Below are 21,770 nucleotides of genomic sequence, written 5' to 3' on the forward strand. Positions count from 1 at the left end.
CGTTTGCAGCAGGGACGAACTTAGAAGTGCAGGGGGGGTACCGAGAGCAATGTGCGGCCCTGGTCGCTGGTGGGGCGCCGCTCCAGGCATTTCGTACCGCGCCGGATGTAGAGCTCAACCCGGTACAGCTCTACAGCGCTCTACAGCTCTACAGCTCTACAGCGCTCTACACTCTACTTTTTTGTAAAGGGTGAGCACGCGACACCCCCCCCCCGAATGTTTTTTCTTTTTCTTCGCTCGAGCCCGATAAACAAAAAGTAAAAGAGTCTCCTCCCCAACGCTAGAAGTGACACAGCGTTCCCGAGTTGACTGAGTGTCTTGTCTCCTACAGGCCGCCCAATGGCATCTCAGAGTCTTGCGTCCACCCATTTAACGACGGATGCGCGCTTTGTGCTCTGGCTCGAGCCCGCCGTACGAAGAGAGATCGACCGCCATGAACGGGTGAGTGAGAGAGGCGTCTGCAAACACTGCGAGCAAGGTGGATCCCTACAGCCTTGCGTCAAGAAAAGAATTCTATGCGAAGAGGCTGGCGCGGACTGGCACACACACCGGCAAGAAAAGAATTCCCGTCTCGCAGCAGCAGCAAGCCGAGCCCTCCCGCAAGAACGTCCAAGTGCCTCCACACCCGAGAGCTCTCTGTCACCCCCCCCCCCCCCTCTCCCAGCCGGAGCGCTGTAGAGCTGTAGAGCTCTACATCCGGCGCGGGACGGACTGCCTGCGTTGTAGAGCGCTGTAGAGCGCATGTAGAGCGCGATTTACTTAGTGAATTAGGCGCGAGCGACGCCTCGTGAATGGTTCCGCGGCGCGTGCCGAGAAGCAGCCGCAGTGTCGAGCCAGCCGCCGGGTGGCGAACGCGCAGGGAGAGCGCGGAGATGGCGCCCGGGAGCTTAGGCTCGAGCGACTCCGTCCGTCGGTACGCACGCCCGTCTCCCTGCCACACCGTGCAGGAGCCGTCGCCGCCCGCGACGAGCAGGCGCTCCAGCGTGTCGTCGCCGCCGAGCACGCTGAGGCTCCGCGGCACCGGCGGCAGCGGCGCGAGGGCGGAGACCGAGTTGGAGGCGGCGGCAGTGACGGAGTGCATCAGCAAGCTCCGGACGAGGATCGTGACGAAGTCGCCCGACGACGACCCCGCGTACAGGTACTCGCGCTCGTGCGAAAAGGCGAGCGCGGTGACGTGCCGCGAGACGGCCGTGGTCGCCTCCTCCGACGAGAGGGACCCGCCCGCCGGATCGAGGGTCCAGTACTTGAGGAAGCCCTCGCCGCCGGTGGCCAGCTGGAGCTGCATCGTGTCACGCCGCTTGACGTCCTTCTTGCGCCCGCCCCAGCAGGCGCAGGTGGCAGCCGCGTTGTTTTTGCCGGCGAGAGCGCTCGCGACGATGCAACCAGAGACGAGGTCCCACGCCACCATCTTGCCGTCCTTCTTCACGCCAACCGTGAGGAGAAAGCGCTCGTCGTCTGAGAAGCACACCAGCTGCACCCCGTGGTCGTGCTCCTGCGAAGGGCATTGGTTGCAGTGCGGGATATGAGGGGCGCGGCGGCGGCGGCGTGGCGAGAGCGGACACGGGAGGACAGTGCCTGCAGACGATAGACGAGCGTCTGCGTTGACAGGTCCCACACCAGCACGTCCGGCTCGCCCCCGTTCTGCCCCGAAGCGGCGTACCTTCCCGAGCTGGACACCGCGAGGCAGCTGACGTCCTCCGAGTGGCCGCGCAGAAAGTGCTGCCGCGACGGGTCGGCGAGGTCGGAGAGCACCACGCAAGCACCGGAGGCGTGCGCATAGCCTGTGCCGCCGTCACCGAGCGCGTGCAGTGGCGAATCGGCGCCGCCGTTGAAACCAATCGCTCGCTCGAGGTCGAGCGCGGCCATGCCGGGGGCGGGCATCTTCACGCGACGTAACGTCTGGTTGCGGTGGACGCGTCCATCATGTAGCATTTACACCGTTTTTTGAGCGAGGTCCGGGCACGGCCGTCGTCCCGGTATGTATTGTGAGACCTGACCGACCGCCAGACACACGCTCTCGGGACACGGCGTCGGTCCCCAGCTCAAATGCTCAACCCGAGGGAAACGCTATCGCTTTGCGCCTCCGCTGTGTGCGCTCTGAGAAGTACTGAGAACAGGCTGCGCGCCGTGTTCACAGAAGGCAGTCGCGCTCCCAATACGTGCATTGGTGACACGAGACCACCAAGTTTGCCGGTCCAAGAGAGAGGTACCGGCGCTGTCCTGAGAAGGTGCGTGGTCCCTCTTGACTGCCCATGCGCGCGAGGCTGCGTAGGCATAGCCTCGAGAGTGCCAGCAGCCAATCCGAGGCGACGCGCATTGCGCCAGAAGCGTGCACACGTTGGAAGGACACCTTCCTACTGACCGTACGATCAGGTCGTCACTGAATGCTTGATACTAAGGCCGCGAGCTATGCAGGTGATCAACTGTGCAGCAGGGCACGGTCAGCAGCGCCGACAGGCTGTCGCAAGGCGTGATAGCATGGCCGCAAGTACAGCGAATTCCCATGAAAACAAGTAAAAAATCGCGCGAAAAAAGAAAAAATGGCGAAAAAATCGGCGCCTGCGGCGGGCATGGATGCCCTCTAGGGCCCCCGCGCCCCCGCAGAGATTCTTACTCGCCAAAAGAAATCTGTCGCGTGCCGATTGCAAGAAGCGCGCACCGGCGCCACAGCTTGCCGAGCGCCGGCCACAGGCCTGCCTGCATCCCAGCCACACCCGCCGCGGCGGCAGCTAGTCGGTTCGGCCTTGACTCGCGCGCGCCGAGATGGGAGCCCAAGTATGTGAGCGCGCGGCGCGTCGACCCGCCTCCGCTTTTGTACAAAGTCTGCTTGGCTTGTGCAGGTGATGCCCAGAGCTGCAGCGGCGACGCCGGCAGCCTCGTCTCGACCTCAGAGGCTGCCGGCGTGACCATAGATCTGTGCTCTATCCGTCGGTGGTTCACCGTACACGCCTGTGTAGGAGCGGCTCTCGCGTCGCTACGCGCCGCCGAAGGCTGTCTATGAGGGCACACCCGAGGAGGCGCGGATCTCAACCTGCGTGCGGCGGTGAGCAGGTCACAGGCATCGGCTGTGACACTGGAGAGTCGAGCAGCGGCACTGAGGATGCCTTTCAGGTCATTCCAGCGACCCACGGAGCACGGTCTCAGTGCGCAAGCACTCTACTAGATCCCATCCTTGCCGGGCCTCTGCGAATGTAGGTACCGAGTTCATGCGTGCCCAGTTACAGGCTCATACTGCCTGGTCTCCAGCACCTATGATCACCGCGCCAGGCCGCAGTCGACGACTTTTGTGTGCGCTGGCCGCACTCAACCGTTGAGTCGCGGTGTATCAGCCTGACCACACTCGGGACCGCGTAGGCGATGTGGGCGACTCTGGCCGTCCTGCATATGACCGACCATGACCCAGGAGGAGTCTACACGAGACATGTCGTACCTGGCAGGCGCTCTCGCGGCAGCACTATCGCGTGCGGCCGAGTGCGAGCTTCCGTGCCCGGTGCCAGACGCACTCGGCGCCAGACGTCCTCGGGAGCTCGCAGTTTTGCCACGGCAGTTGCGATCTGGGCGATCAGAGAGCGCCGGCAGCTCAGGGGATCTTGTCTGCTCACCTGAGGTCGGGAGGGTAGCAGCGGCGAGGCCATGCGCCAGCGTGAGCCATCCGTATTAACGGTTGTTACAGATTAGTCAGATTTGCCGTGACCGCGTTCCGAGGTCACGATTTCGGCGTTCTCGTGTTGACCACTGTGGGTGTGCCTGGCACTTCTGGACCATGTCTCTCGGTGTCCTAGCACCCCCAGGCGATGGGTTTCACGGCCCCGTACCGCATGGGGCGCAAGGCCTCGCGCCTCGCGTCCACGGACATACACTTACAGCTCGGGCCCGCGACGGACGGCGCGAGGGCCCCTCCCCTCGGGAGGGGGCGATCTCGCGCGGTCCAACTTTGGCCTGTGTGAGGGCGTGAACAGGGGAAAAGCCGCCCTGGTTTTCTTTTTTACTATGTAAAGGCAGGCTTCGCAGAGGGGAAATATGTACTCTCTTCTGTACTTTGAAGAAGGGTACTTACAATATATAACGTCCCCAAAGTACAGCAGATATAGTACAAAAATAGATACCCGGGTATGTAGGAAAAAGCTTGCGTCAGAGAATCTCGCGAGGATCTGGCGCGCCTCAATTGAACGACGCTCCCGGCGTGTGGATCTTGCTTGACAGGTGCCTCGCTGCGTGCGCCGCTGCGCCTGCGCTCGGCTTTCGCTGCCTGCGCCTGTCTGTCAGCCTGGACACGCTCACGGCGCTCGCGGCGCAGTCACTGCGGCTGGTCTGAGCGGGCGGCATGCCACTGCAGTCTCTTGGCAGAGAGGAGCCAGTACTCCTCTGTTCAACGCATAGGCGATCGCAACTCGACCCCTGCCACCGCGCTGGCGCGTGCTGCCGCTCGTGTCTGCGCGACAGTTCCGATGAAACCGTGCTCCCCTCCCGTGACGGCCCGAGCCTCAACTCCAGGCTCAGCTGAGAGATATACTGCTACTGGTGGCTGAGCGTCGGAGGTGCCCTCTCAGCTATGTGTTTTGGTCCGTGAGGACCGTCTGCCAGCTCCCCTGGTCATGCGCTAGCCGTCTAGGCCGATCGGTCCCCGGCGGCCGTATTTGTGTGTTGCTGCTGCGGCCTCGCAGTAGCCTTGCCGGGCTGCCCCCAGCGAAAGATAACTTCAACATTCACTTCAACACTGGCGATACGGCAACCGCTACACGCGCATAGGTCACACGCAACACGTGGGCAGGCTCCCCCCCCGTGAAAAGTCTATAAGTCGCCGTCAGGCCGTCGGACTGGGCGCCACTGGTGTAGAAACAGGCCTTTTTGGGAAAGCCGACTTTGCCCCTTAACCCTGGTAGGTGGATTGTCCAAAATACGTCAGCCTCGCACGCCTAGCGCTAGGTCTGACACCCGACCGCCCCCCCCTCCCTAATATTAACCGGTCAGAGTACATTTTGGCCGGCTAATGTTAGGGAGGGGAGGCCGAAAAACGCATATTTTTGTCCACCTACCAGGGTTAAACTGGCTGAACGAGCACGAGCTCGCCGACATTCCGATCGGGTCGGGCGTCCTCTTCGAGCGCCTGTGCCACGCGTGCCCCGGGATTCGAGGGGACGCCAAAATGTCGGCCATGGCGATTTTTTCGACGCACCGGCAGTTCAAGTGCTTTTGCCCCGCCGAATGCGCGGCAAACCTGAAGGAGCGCTACTGCGGCTGCTTCAGCACCTGCCGGTCGGCGCTCTACGACCACCTCTCGCGCTGCCTTCTGATGCTCGTGTCTAACGTCAAGAGGGAGACCCGCGCGAGCGACGTCGTCTCTAAAGAGGTTGTCTTGCAACTGGTCGAGGACGCCTTCGAGAGCCACGGAAACCTCGCGTGGGTGCAGAAGATCGAGTGCGAGGAGTGGGTGCAGAAGATCGAGTGCGAGGAGTCACTCCGACTGACCCACTGCGCCTTGCACAACATCGTGCACATCGTCACGTCGAGCGAGCCGCTCCACTTCCGATATGGCGACCTGGTGATCAACATCGAGGCCATCATCAGTGTCTTCAACGAACGCCAGGTCGATCGACCCTGACGACTACTTGCAGTCGGTCCGCTGGCCCGAAGTCCTGGCGGCCGCGGGCATCGACCCGCTTCTCGACGACTACGACTCGCCAGTCCCGTGCCCTCAAGAAAGAAAGAAAACAGTCCTCGCGCTGCCGAGACAGAATGTCGGCGGGGGGAATCCGCTTTTGAAAGCGAGCTATCCGACCACCAGGCTATCCGATAGCCCCTCTTCCGAGCCGGCGCGTGGCGGCGAGCCGCGGCCAGTATCGCTGGTGCGGTGGAGGCGGCAGCTTGCATCGGCCGGCAGCGGGTGCGGCCATCATGTCGATGAGGGGGGGTTGTCGGCGACTCGTGTGGCTCGAGGCCTACGCTGCGCCGCCCAAGCCCTACTGCCGATCCAGCGCCTGGCGTTTGGGGCGAGCCGCGGTCGTCGCTGATGGTATATGGCGGCGGCGGCGGCGGCTCGCCCTTCCCTCCGGCCGCAATTCCGATCCCGCCGCGCTCGCGGGAGGTGGCGCGCCCACCGCGGCACGGCCGTGGCTGCGCATACACCTTACGGCTTACGCCCTTTCTCCTCAACGGCTATCCGTGCTTGCTGTGCCCCTGCGTGGTGTGTTTCAAGTTCTTACAACCCAAGGTGATAGAGGGCAAAAAGATATTGCGCTCTTGCCGATCCGCACCTACCTAGGCTCTTGGGTGGCTGGCGCGCCCCAGCTCTTCACAACGAACCTGGTTCAATGTCGGCGGCGAATCGAGCTCCGCCAACACACCGCGCGCAAGCCGAGACAGGATCCGAGACAGCAAGATGCCCTTTGTCCTCTTTCTTGCCCTGCTTGCGTCCGCCACGGCGGCGCCTACCACGAAAGACCGGCGCGCGAACGAACAACCCAAAGTTCGTTTGGTTGTCACCGGCGAGACCAACGTGGCGAGGACCACGCGTGGCGCGCGAGCTTCAAACCGGGTGGCGCAGATGGCGGATATGGGCGGAAACGTCACTATGACAATCCGAGCAGCCCACAACACCTTCACTGTGGTCGAAGTCGCGGACCCCAACGAGGCGCGATTGTTCAAGGAGCAGGCGGAGCGCTCGGGGCTAAGGGTCGAGGAGGATCAGCGGCGCTACCCAGGACCGAGCAGCTCCGCCACGCGGACGCAGCCGCTAGCCGAGGAAACGCCATGGGGGATCGAGCGTGTGTACAACGGAGCGGTGCCGAACGCCTCCTTCTTCCCGTCGGCGGTGACGCATCCGCTCTGCATCATCGACTCTGGCTACCTGCTCACACACCCTGACCTTCCCTCTGACGCCACCGCGGCGGACCCGGATCAAGCTGACCCAGCCGGCACGATGTACTTCGGCGGCGACCTCTGCAACCACGGCACGCATGTCCTCATCCTCTCCGCCGCCCCTCTCCGCCGCCATCATTCTCTGCCCGCGTCCCACCAGGCACGCATGTCGCGGGCACCATCGCGGCCATCGGTGGCGACGGGGAGGGAGTGGTCGGTGTCTTCCCGGGTGCGCCTGGCCTGAAGATAGTCAAGGTGTTTGGGCAGGCCGGCTCGCCCGGCTGTGGCTGGACTTGGGCCTCACAACTCGTCGATGCGGTTCAGCGATGTGTCGACAGCGGAGCCAAGATCGTCTCGAGTGAGCGTGCCTAGATCCGCTACCCGTCTTTGACTCATCTAACCCCCCCCCCCCCCTCTTCCGCAGTGTCGCTCGGAGGTGGGGGTCCGTCGAGCACTGAGCGTTCTGCCTTCCAGACATTCTTTGATGACGGCATCCTCATCGTCGCGTCCGCCGGCAACGGCGGAAGTAGCAGCTACTCGTACCCGGCGTCCTACCCCTCGATAATGAGCGTCGCCGCCACCGACAGCAGCGACGCGAAGGCGAGCTTCTCGCAGTTCAACGACGAAGTCGACATCGCAGCGCCAGGCGTCGACGTCGTCTCGACCGTCGGTGCCACCCCTGTGCGAGAAGGCCGCAGCGCCGCCGCTCTCCCACCGCTCTCACGCGATCATTGTCTCCTACCTAGGCCCCCCGAGCGAGCCGGGCTATGATTCGTTTAGTGGGACCTCCATGGCCGCGCCGCACGTCTCTGGCCTGGCAATGGTGCTCTGGAACAAGTGAGCCCCCCCCGTCCCCCCCCAACCAACACCACGCCCACCCACCAACACCAGCACCAACACCACCCAGAGGTCGGAGCCAAACCGCAGCATCGGACACGCCTCGCGGCCCCACGCAGGTACCCGTCCTATACCAACGCCGAGGTCCGCACGGCGCTTGAGGGGGGCGCCGAGGATCTGGGCGAGCCAGGCCGCGACAACGAGTTCGGCCATGGCCTCGCCAACTACCAGGGAGCCGAGATGAGGTTGGGCGCGCCATCGCCGCCGCCGTCGCCGCCGCCGCCGCCTGCCCCGCCGCCTCTTTTACCCGACATGGTGCAGCTGAGCTGCGATTTCGAGGTCGGCACTTGCGTCTGGGTCGACACCGCGCCGGACGGGTACCCTTGGACGCTCACGAGCGGCGGCACGCCATCGTCAGACACAGGCCCGAGCGGCGACCACACCACCGGCTCGGGCTCCTACCTCTTCACCGAGGCGAGCAGCCCTCGCTTCAACAAGCTGCACCGGCTCGAGAGCCCGCTCTTCTCGCTCCAGCAGGACGCCACCCTCTCCTTCGCCTACCACATGTACGGCTCGAGCATGGGCACCCTCTCCGTCGAGGCGCACGAGGACGGCAGCGGATGGTCGCCGCTCTGGAGCAAGACCGGCGACCAGGGTGACGCCTGGCGCGACGCGGCGGTCGTCCTGCCCGCCTCGGCGACTCAGGTGCGCTTCAACGGCCGGACGGGGCCGGGCTTTAGCTCGGACATGGCGCTGGACGACGTCTCCTTCTCGCAGTCTGCGCCGTCGGCCACGCCCCCGGCGCTGCCGCCGCATCCTCCGCCGTCCTTGCCGGCATGCCCGCTCGGCGACGTCTGCACCACCGGCTTGTGCTCGATCACCGACGGCGGCTCTTGCGCCACCTCGCCCCAGTTCCCGAACAACTACCCGATCGACGAGGGCTGCACCATCTACAGCGTGCCGCCGGTCGGGCTAGACGTGATTTTCTTTGACGTGGACACCTTCGACCCGGGCGTCTCATCCGCGGCACCGAACTGCCCCTGGGACTATCTCGTCGTGAACGGCGTAAAGTACTGGGGCACCTCGGGCCCGGCCGGGGTCGTGCCGTCGGATGGGACCATAACATGGGTTTCCGACGGGTCGAACCCCGAGGCAGGCTGGAAGGCGCGCGCGCTCCCCTGTCAGCCCTCAGCTTTCGCTTTCACCCAGCCCCGGTGCCCCCAGCCCTTATGCCCCCCCCCCCCCCCCACCCACCGCCGCCGCCGCCTCGCCCTTAAAACAGGTGTGCTGGGCTGCGCAGCCGCCGTACCCTCCGGCCAAGGCGCCGGTCCCGCCGCCGCCGCCGCCGCCGTCCCTTCCGCCGCCGTCCCCGCCGCCGTCGCCGCCGCCGGCGCCGCCGCCCAAGGTGCTGGTCCAGTTCGCCGTCACCAGCGGCTCCAGGTGCGCCGAGAGCCTGCCGTACGGCCCGGAGCCGTCCAATTTCGCGACGTCGACCTCGCCGCTGGTCTGCACCGACTGCGTCACCGACACGACCGACACGTGGGAGCAGGAGTTCTACTGCGACGGCAGCACTGGCCCCGACCTGACGCTCGAGTACAAGTTCGACACGGACCGCACGATCGGCGCCACCCTCGCCGCGGCCAACTTGGGCGGCATCCCCGTCACATGGTCCGCCTCGGGCTCGCTCCTCAGCAGCCCCGTCACCATGAGCGGCACGTGGGTCGGCACCTCGACCACCGTGTACTGGACCGGCTCCGTCGGCGCCTCCGGCTCGGCTCTGTCCTCGGACGACTTCGCGTGGATGGGCGGCAGCGGCGTGATCATCGACGGCGACCAGCAGAACACGGTCCCCGGCTCCACCGGCGTCTGCTCGGGCACGGGCGTCTACGGCCAGTCGAACTGCAACTCGGCCGACAGCAGCTGCAGCACCCTGTACTACGGCTCGTCGTCCAAGTCGTGCTCGAGCATGATCACCCGCGTGTACGCGCGCACCGGTCCCAAGCCGCCGGCGGCGCCTCCCTCCGCCTCGCCGTCGCCGCCGCCTCCCTCCGCCTCGCCGTCGCCGCCGCCTCCCTCCGCCTCGCCGTCGCCGCCGCCGTACCCTCCGGCCAAGGCGCCGGTCCCGCCGCCGTCGCCGCCGCCGGCGCCGCCGCCCAAGGTGCTGGTCCAGTTCGCCGTCACCAGCGGCTCCAGGTGCGCCGAGAGCCTGCCGTACGGCCCGGAGCCGTCCAATTTCGCGACGTCGACCTCGCCGCTGGTCTGCACCGACTGCGTCACCGACACGACCGACACGTGGGAGCAGGAGTTCTACTGCGACGGCAGCACTGGCCCCGACCTGACGCTCGAGTACAAGTTCGACACGGACCGCACGATCGGCGCCACCCTCGCCGCGGCCAACTTGGGCGGCATCCCCGTCACATGGTCCGCCTCGGGCTCGCTCCTCAGCAGCCCCGTCACCATGAGCGGCACGTGGGTCGGCACCTCGACCACCGTGTACTGGACCGGCTCCGTCGGCGCCTCCGGCTCGGCTCTGTCCTCGGACGACTTCGCGTGGATGGGCGGCAGCGGCGTGATCATCGACGGCGACCAGCAGAACACGGTCCCCGGCTCCACCGGCGTCTGCTCGGGCACGGGCGTCTACGGCCAGTCGAACTGCAACTCGGCCGACAGCAGCTGCAGCACCCTGTACTACGGCTCGTCGTCCAAGTCGTGCTCGAGCATGATCACCCGCGTGTACGCGCGCACCGGTCCCAAGCCGCCGGCGGCGCCTCCCTCCGCCTCGCCGTCGCCGCCGCCTCCCTCCGCCTCGCCGTCGCCGCCGCCTCCCTCCGCCTCGCCGTCGCCGCCGCCTCCGTCCGCGTCGCCGTCGCCCCCGCCGCCGTACCCTCCGGCCAAGGCGCCGGTCCCGCCGCCGCCGCCGCCGCCGTCCCTTCCGCCGCCGTCCCCGCCGCCGTCGCCGCCGCCGGCGCCGCCGGCGCCGCCGCCCAAGGTGCTGGTCCAGTTCGCCGTCACCAGCGGCTCCAGGTGCGCCGAGAGCCTGCCGTACGGCCCGGAGCCGTCCAATTTCGCGACGTCGACCTCGCCGCTGGTCTGCACCGACTGCGTCACCGACACGACCGACACGTGGGAGCAGGAGTTCTACTGCGACGGCAGCACTGGCCCCGACCTGACGCTCGAGTACAAGTTCGACACGGACCGCACGATCGGCGCCACCCTCGCCGCGGCCAACTTGGGCGGCATCCCCGTCACATGGTCCGCCTCGGGCTCGCTCCTCAGCAGCCCCGTCACCATGAGCGGCACGTGGGTCGGCACCTCGACCACCGTGTACTGGACCGGCTCCGTCGGCGCCTCCGGCTCGGCTCTGTCCTCGGACGACTTCGCGTGGATGGGCGGCAGCGGCGTGATCATCGACGGCGACCAGCAGAACACGGTCCCCGGCTCCACCGGCGTCTGCTCGGGCACGGGCGTCTACGGCCAGTCGAACTGCAACTCGGGCGACAGCAGCTGCAGCACCCTGTACTACGGCTCGTCGTCCAAGTCGTGCTCGAGCATGATCACCCGCGTGTACGCGCGCACCGGTCCCAAGCCGCCGGCGGCGCCTCCCTCCGCCTCGCCGTCGCCGCCGCCTCCCTCCGCCTCGCCGTCGCCGCCGCCTCCCTCCGCCTCGCCGTCGCCGCCGCCTCCGTCCGCGTCGCCGTCGCCCCCGCCGCCGTACCCTCCGGCCAAGGCGCCGGTCCCGCCGCCGCCGCCGCCGCCGTCCCTTCCGCCGCCGTCCCCGCCGCCGTCGCCGCCGCCGGCGCCGCCGGCGCCGCCGCCCAAGGTGCTGGTCCAGTTCGCCGTCACCAGCGGCTCCAGGTGCGCCGAGAGCCTGCCGTACGGCCCGGAGCCGTCCAATTTCGCGACGTCGACCTCGCCGCTGGTCTGCACCGACTGCGTCACCGACACGACCGACACGTGGGAGCAGGAGTTCTACTGCGACGGCAGCACTGGCCCCGACCTGACGCTCGAGTACAAGTTCGACACGGACCGCACGATCGGCGCCACCCTCGCCGCGGCCAACTTGGGCGGCATCCCCGTCACATGGTCCGCCTCGGGCTCGCTCCTCAGCAGCCCCGTCACCATGAGCGGCACGTGGGTCGGCACCTCGACCACCGTGTACTGGACCGGCTCCGTCGGCGCCTCCGGCTCGGCTCTGTCCTCGGACGACTTCGCGTGGATGGGCGGCAGCGGCGTGATCATCGACGGCGACCAGCAGAACACGGTCCCCGGCTCCACCGGCGTCTGCTCGGGCACGGGCGTCTACGGCCAGTCGAACTGCAACTCGGGCGACAGCAGCTGCAGCACCCTGTACTACGGCTCGTCGTCCAAGTCGTGCTCGAGCATGATCACCCGCGTGTACGCGCGCGCCGGTCCCAAGCCGCCGCCGGCGCCTCCCTCCGCCTCGCCGTCGCCGCCGCCTCCCTCCACCTCGCCGTCGCCACCGCCGCCCTCAGCATCGCCGTCGCCCCCGCCGCCGTCCGTCTCGCCGTCGCCGCCGCCTCCTTTCGCCTCGCCGTCGGCCCCGCCGCCGCCCGCGTCGCCCTCGCCGCCGCCTCCCTCGGCATCGCCGTCGCCGCCGCCGCCGTCCGCGTCCGCGTCGCCGCCGCCACCTCCGCCACCTCCGCCACCGCCGCCGCCGCCGCCCGCGCCTCCGTCGCCGCCACCAGCAGCGCAGCTGCTCGACCTTCGCACGGCCACCACGTACCAGGACTCGAGCTGGTTCTCGCGCGTCTACAACAAGCAGGCGCCCGTGAGCGACCTGTCATACGCCGACAGCACGACGGGACGGCCGTGGGCCGAGTGCGGCCAATACACAAGCCAATGGTGGGGCGTCGACCTCGGGAGCGAGGTGTATGTGCGCTACGTGCGGCTGCAGAACCGCAACGACTGCTGCGCGGAGCGGCTGACGGACGTCGACATCTATCTCGGCTCGACGGCGGAGACGTACACGGGCAACGCGCTGGTGAAGTCGGACGTGAGCGTGTCGTCGAACGTGATGTTGGAGGTGGAGATCAACGCGTTGGGGCACTACATCTACCTCAACCGGCCGTCTGCGGCGGGGCTGACGGTGTGCAAGTTCTACGTCTTCGCAGGAAATCGCAATCGTCCACCTCCTTCCGCGTCGCCGTCGCCACCGCCTCCCTCCGCGTCGCTGTCCCCGCCGCCTCCGTCGGCCTCGCCGTCGCCGCCGCCGCCATCCGCGTCGCCGTCGCCGCCGCCTCCGTCGGCCTCGCCCTCGCCGCCGCCGTCCGCCTCGCCGTCGCCGCCGCCGCCTCTGCCGCCGCCTCCCTCCGCCCTGCCTGCGCCGCCGCCGTCCGCCTCGCCCTCTCCGCCGCCGCCGCCCGCCTCGCCGTCGCCGCCGCCGCCTGACGTGCAGCTGCTCGACCTCCGCGCCGCCACCACGTACCAGGACTCGAGCTTGTTCGACAAGCAGGCGCCCGTGAGCGACCTGTCATACGCCGACAGCACGACGGGACGGCCGTGGGCCGAGTGCGGCCAATACACAAGCCAATGGTGGGGCGTCGACCTCGGGAGCGAGGTGTATGTGCGCTACGTGCGGCTGCAGAACCGCAACGACTGCTGCGCGGAGCGGCTGACGGACGTCGACATCTATCTCGGCTCGACGGCGGAGACGTACACGGGCAACGCGCTGGTGAAGTCGGACGTGAGCGTGTTGTCGAACGTGATGTTGGAGGTGGAGATCAACGCGTTGGGGCGCTACATCTACCTCAACCGGCCGTCTGCGGCGGGGCTGACGGTGTGCAAGTTCTACGTCTTCGCTTCGCCCGCGCCGCCGCCGTCACCATCACCGCCTCCACCGCCGCCGCCTCCCTCCGCCTCGCCCTCGCCGCCGCCTCCCTCGGCATCACCCTCGCCGCCGCCTCCCTCCGCCTCACCATCGCCGCCGCCGCCCTCAGCATCGCCGTCGCCCCCGCCGCCGTCCGTCTCGCCGTCGCCGCCGCCGCCGTCCGCCTCACCCTCGCCGCCGCCGCCCTCAGCATCGCCGTCGCCCCCGCCGCCCTCAGCATCGCCGTCACCCCCGCCGCCATCCGTGTCGCCGTCGCCGCCGCCTCCCTCGGCATCGCCCTCGCCCCCGCCGCCGTCCGCCTCGCCCTCGCCGCCGCCTCCCTCCGCCTCACCATCTCCGCCGCCTCCCTCCGCCTCACCGTCACCACCGCCTCCCTCAGCATCGCCCTCGCCGCCGCCTCTCTCCACCTCGCCGTCGCCACCGCCCGCCTCCGCCTCGCCGTCGCCGCCGCCTCCCTCCACCTCGCCGTCGCCGCCGCCGCCGTCCGCCTCACCCTCGCCCCCGCCGCCCTCAGCATCGCCGTCGCCCCCGCCGCCCTCAGCATCGCCGTCACCCCCGCCGCCATCCGTGTCGCCGTCGCCGCCGCCTCCCTCGGCATCGCCCTCGCCCCCGCCGCCGACCTCGCCACCGCCTCCCACGCTGCCGCCTCCCGCCCCTCCTCCATCCCCGCCTCCACCCACGCCGCCGCCCTCACCGCCGCCCTCACCACCACCACCCTCGCCACCACCGCCCTCACCGCCGACCTCGCCACCGCCTCCCACGCCGCCGCCACCCTCACCGCCACAACCCTCCCCTCCTCCACCCACGCCGCCGTCGCCCTCTCCGCCGCCGGTCTCTCCGCCCCCACCCTCGCCGCCACCGCCGTGCGATCAGATGTGTCACTTTGCAGGAGCGGCCAAGGCGTTGCCCTGCTCGATTTTTGCCGAGTTGCCGTGTTCGGCGCTCGCAGAAAGCGGTTGTTCTCAATGTGCCGGGTGCTGTAGCCTGTCGCAGTGCATGTCGACTCGCAGCGCGTGGCCAGCCGAGTGAGTTCCTCTCGACATGGTAGTTATCGGGATATGGTTCATGATCAAAGTTGTTTAACACCGTCACAAAATCAAAAAAGTGATGCACGTACGTATTGCGGGAGCGCGCGACTGTACGGCTCTAGGTTGATAAGAAAGAACGAAGAAGCTCACATCGCAGACAGCGAGGGTGTGAGAGGCGGACCTAAGGAAGGTCCTACATCTCTTTACTACCCCTGACCGAGCTCCCGCTCGACAGAGTTTGGTACGATTCTAGCAATGCTCTCCGTCCTCGACATTTGATGCCTGCCTTCTCAGGAGTTGTCGGCACGTCGCAAGAGCGCCTCTGGGTCTAGTTCGCCCGCACGAGGCGCCGTCGCGCGTGCCGTGTGCTATCCCGAAGGCCACTGACGTAGCCGAACGGAGTGCTGCACCGGCGGCGACATCGACACCGTGGTTGAGAACCCGCGCATTGCATCACTCAATTCCACTGCAGCGCCTTGCGGTCCTCCCAATACTCGTCGCACTCCTGCCGCACCGCCGCCGAGAGCCGCGCGTGCAACGCGGGATCGAGCGGCGCGATGCGCAGCGCGTCGGCATTCGACCGTAGCTGTTCGACGGTGCTCGCGCCGGAGAGGCACACCGTGACCCACGGGTGCGAGATCACCCACGCCAGCGCCAGCGCGTCGACGCCGGTGCCGAGCGCCGCCGCCTCCTCCCTCAGCAGCGCGAGCTTGTCCGAGTCGGGCGCGCGCTCGGTGAGGCGTCCGTTGGCCAGCGCCTCCTTGACGATGACGCACATGCCCGCCTCGTGCGCCGCCGCGAGCTCCGCAGCGGCAGACTGGTCGAGAAGGTTGAAGGTAGCCTGGTGCGCGGTGAAAGGGCGGATCAGATGCGGCTGAGCGGGCAGCGGTGCAGCGAAGGGTGGAGTGACTCGCTGCGGCGGCACCTGCACCGACCCGAAGAGCGGCCCGCCGCCCCGCGCCACTTCGATCGCGCGGCGGATGGACGGCCTACAGGTCTGCAACGCCTCGTGGCTGGCGCGGGCGATGGCGGGATCGCTCCCTCGCTGCGGCGCGGCGCCGCTGCGGGTGTGACACCGAGACTCCGCAGACCACGCCGCTGTCGCGCAGCGCGGCGAGCGCGTCGAGGACCTCCTCGTTCTCAAGCACGCCCGACGCCTCGGTCGCAGAGTGGATCTGGTAGAGCGCGAGCGAAGGCAGGTTCTCGCGAGACTCGGCGAGCTGCTTCGCGAGCTGCGCCGCCGTGTGGTACTTCACCTCGTGCGCCTCTCCCGCGCCGACTTCGACCCGCCAGTTTGCGGTGTACTCGTAGCCCCACTTGCTGCCCACGACGACGCCGCTCGTCGCTGCGCCCGATTGCGCGAGCCAGGAGGCGACAAACGACTCCGCATCGCCGTAAGAGCGTGCGCAGTCGACGTACCGCAGCCCAAGTCTGACGGCCTCGTCGAGCACATGGTGCGCATTCTCACGCATAAACTCCCGCGTCCGCTCATCGCGGTCGCGCAGATCGGCATCTCGGCCGAGGTTGATGTAGCCTGGGCGCCCGATGGCTGCGGTGCCGAGTCCGAGCTTTGGCAGCGACGGCAGGGTGTTGCGCTCGCGTGGCATGGCGATAACGTGAAGCCCGGCGGCGGCGCACCACATGCACCGATCGCAATGGCCTCGGCCGCGTGCACCGTTCGCAATGGCCTCGGCCGCGTGCACCGTTCGCACAGCCCGCGTGCGTCGCCGCGCACAGCCGAAGTAGCAGGCTTTGTTCTTTTCTTCTTTCTTCCGAGAAACCACAACTTTCGCACAACGGTCAACGGCCTCAAGCACACGTCGTAGCGGTCCGTACCAAACGTTCACGTAACCCAAGAGATGATGACAGCGGACACACAGGAACGGGCAACGCGCTCTGTGAGAGAGGTCGAACATGCTGCGGATGTCTCCAACCCCCGGGACCTCTCACTGAATCCTCACTGCGCGGCGGGGCTCCTCTCCTCCTGCTCCTGCTCGTCTGCCGCCTCCTGCTCGGCCGCCTCCTCCGCCTCGTCGGCCTCGCCATCGTCCTCCGCCTCGGCATCGTCGTCCGCCGCCGCCTCCTCCCCGCCGCCTACAGCCAGCGTGCCCCCGCCATGACTCCTCCTCCTCCTCCTCTCCCTCCGGAGGAGGCGGCCGACCTGCGGCGCCGCTCGTCTTTGCGCGCTTGGCGCGCTGGGCGAGCGTGCGCGCCTTGTCCGCCTCGCGGAATGCGGCGAGGCAGACCTCAAGCTGCTCCACGAGGTCGTCGAATTCGAGCTCCTGCGCCAGCGGGTGAGGCGAGGTCGGGGTTGGCGGCAAACGAGGCGGGCCGCGCTCTCGCCAAGCTGCCGAGCCGGCGGGGGAGGGCGGCCGCTCGCTCGCCTTGAGTGCGTTGAGCACGTCCTGCCCCGTCACCGTCGAGCGCTTCGCCTCCCTGCTGATGTCGCTCGCTCTGCAGGGCAAGCGGGCGGGGCGAGGGCTCACCACGCAAGAGAGCGGAGCGCAATCTGGCTCCGAGTGGCGGCGGATCAGCGCGCGGGGACGCACATGGTGGTGAGCATCAGGATGAAGATTGACGTCGACTTGTTGAACGCGGCGCGCGCGTCCTTGTGCAGCATCACGCCGTCCGGCAGCTTTGACTTGATGAGCCGCTGCACGACGGCGTTCGGCAGCGCCATGTTGGACGGGAGCGGGGCGACGGCGCCGCTCTCGGCCGGGCGCTTGCCAAGCGTCGTCTGCTGGCCCCCGCTGCCCGCCGCCGCCTTGCCGTCCGCCGGCGACGCCTGCTGAGCCTCGGCAGGCATTTAGCAATCGTTTTTTTGCGGGAGTTGCGAACCGGGAAACGAAAAGAATTCTACGGGCGAAATCCGTTTGCGATTCCGTTCACACACCTCTCCTTAAAATCCCTGTGTGGTGGCGGCGTGCCGTCCTCCCATCCCTCCCTTGGGTTGTCTGTTTTCTTTCTTTCTTTACGTTCACGATTCTTAAAAAGAAGAAATTTCTTTCCGCCGAGGAGAAGGCCCGCCGCCTGAACATGGGCTGCAAGGCGCGCGGGCAGCCCGGCCAACCCTTCGACCACAAGAACGGCCACGGCTACGTCAAGGCGCATCGCGGTTTCTACCACGACGCGATCTTTGTCAAGCGCAACCAATTCCAACCTGCTGCTCCACGAGACGTCGGCGGCGGCTTCTCGCCCACCGCCGTTCTCAAGGTCAAGCTGCGCCGCCTCGCGCGCAAGGTCGCGCGCGGCAGCGTTGACCGCACGGCCTACTCGCCCAAGTACTCGCTCTCTTTTATGTCCCACCATGCAGAGCGCATCTCTCTCTCTGTTGTGCGAGGCGTGAACCGCGCCATTCGCTCTCACCTGGCAACCCTGTCTGCACGTCTCGCGCGCGCGTGAACAGGGCGGAGAGAGTGAGTCTCTTGCTTGTGTGCCGTGGAGGGTGCCTGTGTCGCCTAGTTAGTTCCGCCGCACGGATTTCTTTACCCTTCATGTAATTCCCACCAACGCTGTCGTGAGAGTGAGATCGCTTAAAGAAAGAAAGAAAACAGACAAGCAAGCCAAGGAAGGGATGGGAGGGACACACAAACTTCTCACCATGCAGAGCGCATTCTCTCTCTCTGTTGGAGGGCGCCTGGGTCTAAATTTAGTGCGGTGTGAAGTGTTTATCTACTGCATCTTTAGTGCACTTTAGCGCGAATTAGCGCGAATTTAGCGCAAATTTAGCGCAAATTTACCGCGACTTCAGCGCAAATTTAGCGCGAGTTCACTGCGACTTTACATCCAGATTTAGCGAGGTTTAGTGCGTCTTTAGTCCAGCCGCGCACTAGGATCCAGCCGCAGCCCCTCGCTGGGCCTCCCCCCCCCTCTCCCCCTGCAGTCCCCTGCCCACTCGCAAAAACTTTCCCGTCCGGCCCATTCCCAACCGAACGAAGGGGTTTCAGCTGAATATCAGCCTCCGGGCCCGCCGAGCGGCAAAACAGTTTGCCGGCAGCGCGGGGCGTGAAGTCTGAAGATGGTCACGGGCACAGCATGGGTTGTGCGGTCGGAGGTGCTGCTTGCGGTGGCGCATTCAACTGTGCTGGTCCTCCTCTCGCGGGAATCGGTGCTGTGCCTGTGCTCAGTCGGGGGAGATCTTGCTCTGGAGGGCTGCATATCTGGCCTCACTGGGAGCCTGCCTTTGGGTCATGAGGGCAGGGGCCAGGCATCTCCTGTGGTGCATTCTTGGCAGCCAAAGGAGCAATCGAGCAAAGCACGCGGCCCTGGCTAGCTGTGGCCTGTGGGCTGTGGTGTGGCTGGCCGGGAAGCCGTCGGCTAAAGAATGCGTGCCCGCACTAAAGATGCGGGACCCACACTAAATGTACTGCAGCTGCCCGCACCTAAAGTGAACTAAATGTGGCGCTAAATTGGAGATAAAACACACTAAATATGTGCTAAATACGTGCTAAATGTGTGCTAAATATGTGCGAAATTTGCTCTAAATTTGCGCTAAAGTCGCGCTATATTCGCACTCGAACACACACTAAATAGCGCACTAAACTATCACTAAAGGTAATTCACATGCACTAAATTTAGACTCACAGGAGATGTTTTTGCTCTGTTGTGCGAGGCGTGAACCGCGCCATTCGCTCTCACCCTGTCCATTGTGACCCCGGACACTCGCACACTAGGATCGCGATCGCAGCAAACGCGTCCCGGCAATGTCGGACCCGCCTCGCGCGTCATCCTCGTCCAAGAGGCGACGAGCCGGCTCGCTGGATGCCTATTCGCTGGGCGCTCTGCTCGGCGAGGGCGCCTTTGGCAGCGTCCGCTCCGGCACAGACTCGAGCGGCACTCGAGTGGCCGTGAAGCAGCTGAACAAGGCCCGCACCGCCTCGGACGTCTTTGAGAGGGAGGCGCGGATGCTGCGCGGCGCGGGCACGCACCAGCACGTCACCTGCCTCATCGACTCGTTCGAGTCGCCCGCGCAGTGGGTGATCGTCATGGAGCTCGCCGGCGGAGGCGAGGTCTTCGAGCGGATCGTGCAGCGAGGGCCTCTGTCCGAGAGGGACGCCGCGCTGGTGGTGCGGCACGTCGCGCGCGCTCTCGCCCACCTCGCCGCGCGCGACATTGTGCACCGCGACCTCAAGCCGGAGAACCTGCTCTTTGTGAGCGAGGCCGAGGGCGCCGACGTCAAGCTCACCGACTTTGGGCTCGCCGCCTTTTGCGCGGCGTCGCCGCGGGCGGCGGAGGCGGGCGGCGAGGAGCGCCCGGCGACGGTGAGCGGGCTGGCGGGCACCGAGCCCTACATGGCGCCCGAGATGGTCCGGCTCGACGCGTACTCGCACTGCGTGGACGTCTGGTCGCTCGGCGTCTGCCTCTTCACGCTGCTGTCGGGCTACCTCCCCTTCGACCCGCACGGCACGGCGCCGCCGCGGCTGGTGCAGCGCAACATCTTGCGCGGCGAGCCCGACTGGTCCGCCTACCCGCAGCAGTGGGAGCCCGTCTCGCAAGAGGCGCGCGCGCTCATCGGGCGCATGCTCGCGCTGCGGCCCGAGGACCGCGCCACGCCGGCGCAGCTGCTCGCCACGCCGTGGGTGGCCGGCGCCGCCGCCGCGGCCTCCCTGCCCGGCTCCGACGCGCAGCTCAAGTCCTTCAACGCAGCGCGGCGCGTGTGGCGGACCGCCGCCAACGCGGTCGCGCTGGTGATCCGCGCGCCGCACACCGCCGCCGCCGCCGCCCTCGCCGCGGGGTCGGCGGCGGCTGAGGCGCAGCAGCCGGCGGCGGCGGCGGCGGCGCTGCCCAAGGCTGCGCGGGAGGAGCTCAAGGCGGCCTTCGCCGCCTTTGACCGCGACGGCGACGGCGCCATCGACCTCGCCGAGCTGCGAGATGCGCTCTCCTCGCTCGGCGCGTCGGAGGGCGACGCCGAGGCGACGCTCGCTCGGCGCGGACGGCGGTGCGGCGCCTCCGCGACACGTCCGCGACACGTCCGCGTCGCGTTCCGCAGGCGACGCTCGCGTCGCTCGACACGGACGGCTCGGGAGGGATCGACTTCGACGAATTCTGTGCCGCCGCCTCGCCGCTCTACGCCTCCTCCGCCGTCGCCCTCCGCGCGGCCTTCGATTTCTTCGACGCCGACGGCTCGGGCGACATTGACCGGCAGGAGCTTCGGACCATCCTCGACCGGCTCGGCGGCAGCACCCGCAAGAACCACGACCGCAGCGAGACCGAGCGCGCGGTCGACCAAGTCTTCGCGGCGGCGGACGCCGACGCCGACGGCCGCGTCTCCTTCCCCGAGTTCATCTCCATCTTCACGGAGGTATTCGCGCCGTCCGCAAAGTGATGCGCCGGCCGCCGCCTCCCTCAGCACACCCGGCGCACGCATGCCCCCCCCCCGGCCGGCCGACGCCAGGGACACACACGACAGGCTCGGGCGGTTGCCCACTGCTCTGCCCCTGCGGCTCAGGCCTGCGCTTGCCTCGCCAGCCCGCCTCTCGCGCCCACACCTCCCGCCGAGACCGGGGTCTGCTCCTCCTCCCCCCTCGCTGTGCACCTTGCGCCTGGCACCTTCAGCGGCTCGCTCACTTCAGATATGCTTCCGTTCTCGTGTTTCCAATTTGGTCTGAAGCTCCACCCATTGAGGAAGTGAGGTACTGCTCCGTCCACGGACCACGCCTGATCATGCCCGCCAAAAGAAAGCCAATTACGGACTTGGGCCCTGCGGCCTTCTCTCGAGGTCTCGAATAGTATACACAAATACACAAAGTGGCCAAATTCGAAGAATTTTTCTTGTCTCAAGAAAATTGCAAGAAACGTGGCAGGCGGTCAAAAGCGCGTGAATCTCGCCTGATGACATCGGCGCCGTGTGGTCTCTCCGTGTATGTGTGTATAGAGCTCTACACATATGGCGCTTCTCCCCTCCGTTTGTGCTGCCCTCGCGCTGCACCTCGCGCGATTTGCGCCTCGCGTTCCTGCCGCCCGGTCGACTCAGCCGGTAATGGATTACTGGACGGACCGCGCGTCCAAGAGCGCTGGCGACCTTCTCCGCGAGGAGGCGGCCGGCTTGAGCGTGGCGGTGTGTGCGCTCCTCGCCTATTCCTTTGCACACGCAACGACCAGGCCGCCCGCCTCCCACCGTCCCGCAGGCTGAGAGCGGCGAGCGGGGGCCGGCCGAGCTGGGCGGGATGCCGTGGCAAGCGCCTGACACGTCGGCAGTC

The 21,770-nt window shown here is 67.1% G+C and overlaps 5 protein-coding genes across 5 annotated transcripts; 1 reads left to right on the forward strand and 4 right to left on the reverse strand.

The window, feature by feature from the left end:
* Window positions 1-767: 767 nt before the first annotated feature.
* Window positions 768-1,866, reverse strand: EMIHUDRAFT_237269 (hypothetical protein; the record flags this gene model as incomplete). The annotated part of the gene is made up of 4 exons (XM_005778364.1): window positions 768-784; window positions 922-976; window positions 1,097-1,492; window positions 1,561-1,866. The coding sequence occupies 4 exons, from the start codon at window positions 1,864-1,866 to the stop codon at window positions 768-770; spliced, it is 774 nt and encodes a 257-aa protein (XP_005778421.1).
* Window positions 1,867-13,412: 11,546 nt separating this feature from the next.
* EMIHUDRAFT_367168 (hypothetical protein) lies at window positions 13,413-14,544 on the reverse strand (the record flags this gene model as incomplete). The annotated part of the gene is made up of 3 exons (XM_005778365.1): window positions 13,413-13,561; window positions 13,670-14,239; window positions 14,369-14,544. Coding segments are annotated over 3 exons (705 nt in total), but the record flags the coding sequence as incomplete, so codon positions are not given.
* A 484-nt stretch (window positions 14,545-15,028) lies between these two features.
* EMIHUDRAFT_115308 (hypothetical protein) lies at window positions 15,029-16,214 on the reverse strand (the record flags this gene model as incomplete). The annotated part of the gene is made up of 3 exons (XM_005778366.1): window positions 15,029-15,412; window positions 15,497-15,616; window positions 15,648-16,214. The coding sequence occupies 3 exons, from the start codon at window positions 16,212-16,214 to the stop codon at window positions 15,029-15,031; spliced, it is 1,071 nt and encodes a 356-aa protein (XP_005778423.1).
* A 303-nt stretch (window positions 16,215-16,517) lies between these two features.
* Window positions 16,518-17,377, reverse strand: POLE3 (DNA polymerase epsilon catalytic subunit 3; the record flags this gene model as incomplete). The annotated part of the gene is made up of 4 exons (XM_005778367.1): window positions 16,518-16,531; window positions 16,733-16,853; window positions 16,974-17,025; window positions 17,121-17,377. The coding sequence occupies 4 exons, from the start codon at window positions 17,375-17,377 to the stop codon at window positions 16,518-16,520; spliced, it is 444 nt and encodes a 147-aa protein (XP_005778424.1).
* A 1,960-nt stretch (window positions 17,378-19,337) lies between these two features.
* On the forward strand, window positions 19,338-20,156 carry EMIHUDRAFT_43826 (hypothetical protein; the record flags this gene model as incomplete). Its single annotated transcript, XM_005778368.1, has 1 exon — window positions 19,338-20,156. A coding segment is annotated over one exon (819 nt), but the record flags the coding sequence as incomplete, so codon positions are not given.
* Between the last annotated feature and the right edge of the window lie 1,614 nt (window positions 20,157-21,770).

The sequence above is a fragment of the Emiliania huxleyi genome (assembly GCF_000372725.1).
Source record: "Emiliania huxleyi CCMP1516 unplaced genomic scaffold EMIHUscaffold_247, whole genome shotgun sequence".
NCBI lineage: Eukaryota > Haptophyta > Isochrysidales > Noelaerhabdaceae > Emiliania > Emiliania huxleyi.